General features: G+C 36.7%; 1 protein-coding gene across 1 annotated transcript; it reads left to right on the top strand.

The window, feature by feature from the left end:
- The first annotated feature begins 1,141 nt into the window (after positions 1-1,141).
- On the top strand, positions 1,142-4,464 carry INAFM2 (InaF motif containing 2). The gene has a single exon (XM_073610636.1). It carries the CDS (start codon positions 1,573-1,575, stop codon positions 2,470-2,472), a length of 900 nt encoding a protein of 299 aa, XP_073466737.1. The 5' UTR covers positions 1,142-1,572; the 3' UTR covers positions 2,473-4,464.
- Positions 4,465-5,673: the final 1,209 nt, after the last annotated feature.

The following is a 5,673-nucleotide window of genomic DNA, read 5'->3' as shown; positions in this document are numbered from 1 at the left end:
CATCCTGGTATAACCACTGAAAGTCCAGCGACATATGGGTATGTTGCTGTGCGCCAAGTGGTTAAATAAGAGTAAACATTTTTAACTGAAATTGTTGAAATATAACAAATTAACCATTTAACAAAGATGTCTTCAACACACATTCCTGTACATAATCATCTAAGTGCCCCTTAGTCTACTGGTGTCCCTAATTGTCCCTTGAGGTGGTCATATTTTAAATAGGTGAGAAAGTCCTTAGAGTCCTTTGATGAAGCGCAAGTCTATACCCCTGGAACCCCCGACTGGGCCCCAACAAGTGGTGGTTAAGTGCAAAGTAGTGAATCACATTCTTAGCAGCATGTCCTTATTTGAGGAGACCTGGAAACCAAACCTCTGACCGTCTTACTAACTACGGCGCCCCCGAGATGTGGTTCCCTCCCTTTTTATGTGTTTGCCCCAGTAGAGGGCAGTGCTTTCCCAAAACGCCCAGGAAAACCTGGTCAGCAGAGTTCCATCTCAGCAGGGTAACATGGTTACTCTAAATTCTAAGCACATATATTAACTACAAAACAGTAAAACATTTTCAGTAAACATAAAACATAATAATAATAAAACATTTAACCTTCACCTGCTTACAAATTTTCATCACATTTGCTAACATAAGTGAAAATTCCCTTTGGTGAACATACTCTAGTCCTTTACTAAATCAATCCAATGAAAAACAAAACAAACTCTGTAGTACAACTTTATATATTATAAAAAAAGTTTTGTTATTTACCTTTTACCTATTTTGGTAACAAGGTAAACAAAGAGTCACGTCATAAAAATTGTACTGAAGACTTGATATCCTTTAGTGAGTCATTAAGGGTGTGAAGATAGTCCTGTATGTCCACTAGAACATCTATTGATTATTGGAATATTGTATGTTATACTGCATTACCTATAAAAGGAGCACAATGATTGCTTTAACAATGCGCATAGCGATATACCATATATACCCAAAATAGCAAACAAAGATAAAAAAAAATGTATATAAAAAAAGATTCTCAATCCTTTCTTATCATTTTGTTGTGTTGCTATTGCATTTATTGCTTCAAGGCAGGTTTGGCATATGATTGCTGCTATAGCAACCAATTGCTACCTCATGCTAACATCAGTTGATTGCCCTTTTAAGAAGAGCAGTCCTGCCCCTCCTCATCTGCTTCTCTCCTGTGTGTTGCTGAAGTAAGCAGCATCGTTCCATTCAGGAGCAAAGAGATCTATATTGGGAGACCAATAATGGACAATTTTCTTCTCAAGAAATCAAACAGAAATCCATGTGTGATGAAGCCATGCAGGCACCAAATCATTTGATGTTCACTGAACCACCAGACACAGAAGAGTCAACCGATGCATGCTGCGTTACATCCATGCCTGCATCTGCAGAGACGAAATGCTATGATACTCAATCTAATCCATGTCCTAAAACAAGCAATCAAGGAGTAATAGAATAATACCTGTTACTGCTGAAACCTAATAATAGATTATCTGCTTTGTACTAATATTCCTGGATCAGGCATCACAGTGGAGCACACAGCCAAAAAACGGGGCGTCATGAAGGACAAAGACTTTGTTGGCAATATGGAAAGAGGGAGACCTGCCACGTACACTGGAGACAAGAAGGCCAAAATGGCAGCCAAAACCAATCAGAAATGGGTGAGATTGGCCACAGTTTTTGCTTATGTGCTGTCAGTCTCCTTAGCTGCTATATTATTAGCTGTCTACTACAGTCTGATATGGAAGCCTGTACGGACAAGGGGGGAGCCGGCTCATAGCAGCTCCAGCCCTGACAACTATTTATCTACTTTTTCCAGCAATTTTACTCATTCACTTAATGACACAATTGCCAATGACACTGCAAGTAAAAATGCAAGGGCTAGTCTGGATCCCTCGAAACAATCAGTTTTTGCTGATGCAGAGAACCAGGCAAGGGATACAGACAGTGTGGAATATACAACAACCCAGCTGCCTGCATCTTATATAGCTTCTGCTACACAGCACAAGGTAATTACAGAATCCTCATCTAACACACTGGCTGAGGAGGCTACTACATACAGCAACAAAGAAACTGGGACTTTGTCAACAAGCATCAATTCAGATGCAGGGGTAAAGGCCCTAACATCAGGCATGGAAGACTCTGTGTCAGGCAGCATCATTTCGACACATATCTTTCACACAAGTCATGCCCCTGCAACAACAGATACTTCACAATCCTTAGAAGAGCCACTTATTCCACCAACCAAAGACATTGCAGGAATTCCAGATTTTCAAGCATTTACTTCAACACAAGACAATGCAGATGCTGAGGACCACTCTGATGCCTCTAATTTAAATGAGGGAGCGAGTGGAAGTACAGCATCATTAAAGCATCAGACTAGTGAAGCTGAAAGAAGCCATGAGCCTGGGGGCTACACAGATAGTATTCCTCATACATCTGCTGCAGGAAGCCTATAGGAGTCAGTAATAATGACTCTTCAGGGACAATACAAAGCCGCCTTCTTATGTAATGGAAGACCTGGAGGATCTTTGCATTTTTAATGCTATTACCACTTCTTTGACTCAATATCCTTTCCATTATGGCCAAGTATCTTCTGTACACCTATAGATATATTTTAGCCTAGTGATATGGCAGAAGTATTTTCATAGATTACATGTTTATGTCTATTTTGTTTTTAGAGCAGTGAAGCATTTTAACTATGTGGCTGCAATTCCATATTCAGAGGAAAATAATTCAGAGAAATATGAACTTTACACACCTTAAGAAACTACAGAATATGTCTATTTTTGTTAAAAGTAAAGCAAACTTGCTTTTATCAGGAAAGGAGCTTACATAGACAGCTAGTTTAAATATTTATGTGACCCTGTAAGTCACCAGGAGTGATGCTCAGGTATGTGAATAGAATGCATGTAGATAGCATCCTGCATTAAACACCAGTTACTTTGTTAGAAATCAGGTTGATGCACACCTATAAATAAAGGACATTGTTTTAAGGGCTATTGATATTGATGAGACACTTATGACATGACTAGTAATTAAATATTTTATTTAAAATAATTACAGTTCATTTTTCCTGTTGTGATATTTTTCCATTAATCTTTGTGACATTTTTGTGGCTTGGGCTTTAATTCTCAATGGAATTAGACTGAGCTTATTACACTTATGTGTGAATGTTCCATATGGTGGAAGTTTAGAAAACAATCCCTTGTCAGTGAATGGGTGATTTTGTAAGAGTGATCTTCAAGACATACACAAGACAAACACAAATGAGACTTCATGCAACATGGGAAACCAAGATTCTGTCTTGGTGATGGCCTGTGTGTTGCAAACAAACTATTATGGAAGTACTCTGTTGTAAATGTTAATTTTCAACATAAAATTTTAAACAAATGATAAAAATTTATGTAAAAGATCAAGGTATAGTTCAGGTTTAACAAAAAATTGTAACATTTTCCAAAGGCCATTGTAGTTTCTCTTCAAGAAAATAGACATTAGTAATATATGGATTAGGATCATCACCACGGGTGGTCCTGGACCACATCACACATTTTGTTGTCAGAATCTGTAAACGTTAATGTGGCCAGGAAGGCAGACTGCATCATGGGCATGTCTTGACTTAATTTTTCTGGTGGTTTTCTGCTGCTTTTTCCAAACTGTACAAATATGATCACACTGCAACATACACTGAAAAAAATGTAAGGTTCATGTAAACGCCACCAGTGACCTCTTGGTTGAGTGTCTTTAATAAAATAATCTTATAAATGCACCATTCTCATAAAGGTTTAGGCTAAGGACCCTCACTGAATCATAGAATATTCAACAATATATATGATGTTACATATCATATATGTAGAATGTTTCAACCTTTGGTAGCAGTATGGAAGGTTGACCTCCTCATTGACAGTTGTTTTCCTACACTAGAATTGCAGATGTGGCAAAAATCAGAAAACGGTTAAACTCATGCTAGGAAGGTAAACATTTTGCACGAGATCTTACATTGTCTTGTTAAGGAAAAAAAATAGTCTTGGAAAAGGAATTTTTACATCTGAATTCTGCACTCAATGCAGCATACATGACACCCATTCCAAGTTGCTCATGAATACAAACAAAAGTCTAAAGTTCTAAATATAGAATATACTGTACTTTGCCTTCAAACACAGTAATACAAAGCGCTATGACTATTCTTAGCAACGTTCAGTTCTTGAATTGTTATTGGTTAATGGAAAATGTGATGTGATCTGAAAAACTCATGTACCGTAAGTGGAAAGCAATGATATGCTGTAATCATTAACAGAGAGGCAGCTTTTAGCAGCCTGAGCAAAACTGTGAAAGATGATACTGACTATTGGCAGCTTTAAAATGGTTTTGTTATTTAAAGGCATATATGATATATGGAACATGTTATTATTTACTTACAGTACCTGTATAAATAAATCTGCAGATTGCCATGTTCTTCCTTTTACCAATACATTAGCTGAATTTAGACTTATTCCTATAAAATTGGCTGAGTATACAATTATCATGGTTGGTAATAATAATAATAGCAATTTTTGCTAATGATTGTTAATCTAATCGATGCTTCTTTCATTGTAAAGGTTGTAGGTAGTATTACGTTTATTGTTTGTCACATGATACCCTGTTTGCATGTTTATGTTTTGAGGTTATATTTCTATGTTTAATCTAGTTATCAATGTATAATGGTGTTCTAGATAGAATGTTTAAATATTCCTTATGGCATGCATTTAGAGTTTAATAGAGTAAAGGAGGAATGGATGACAGTTGTGTGATGGAACATTTTCAGGTAGATGAGAAGGCAGAACAAATCTTATTAATAGCATTATTTCCTCTGGCTACCCTGTGACAGATACTTTATAATTACACATAACTGTCCCAAGTGACAGCCAGTCCAGTGTTTTATTGGCTGAACACATTTGTTTGTGTTTGATTTTCAGACATTAATAAGCTGAGTGAGATCATAGATTGTCATATAATATATAGACTATAGTGCTCATTTTGATATGTGTCACAATATACATTTCATAGATAGTCCCAAGTAGTGAAAAGAATGTCATGGCTTCTAATTCTAAATCAAGATTTAGTCAAAACCTTCAGTAAAGCATTACAGAGCTCGTATCCACCCTGGACAAAAATACTAAGCAGTGAAAAGATAAAATAGATTCATAGCATCCTGTGATTGGTAATTATAGATTATGTGACTGGAATTGAATACTGCTGTAGATACATAATGGTCATGTGAGCTGACTGCATTATATTGAATGACAGGTTCACCTGGATATAACAAGGATTGTCAGGTATACATAGGTATATCACTAAATGGCAGGTATACCTGGACATAACACTGAAAGGGAGACTTACCTTGACGTAACATGGAATGGCAGTTATGCATTGATTTAACACTTAATGACAGGAATACATGGACATAACACTGAATGACAGGTATACAAAAACATAACATAGAATGACAGCTATACATGGACATAACATGGAATGACAGCTATACATGGACATAACACGGAATGACAGCTATACATGGACATAACATGGAATGACAGGTAATCATGGATATAACACGGAATGACAGCTATACATGGACATAACACTGAATGACCGGTATACATGGATATAACACGGAATGA

Source organism: Aquarana catesbeiana, linkage group LG13 (assembly GCF_042186555.1).
Source record: "Aquarana catesbeiana isolate 2022-GZ linkage group LG13, ASM4218655v1, whole genome shotgun sequence".
NCBI classification, from domain to species: Eukaryota; Metazoa; Chordata; class Amphibia; order Anura; family Ranidae; genus Aquarana; species Aquarana catesbeiana.
Note: the sequence above shows the minus strand (reverse complement) of the source record. Positions and strands in the feature narration are given on the sequence as shown.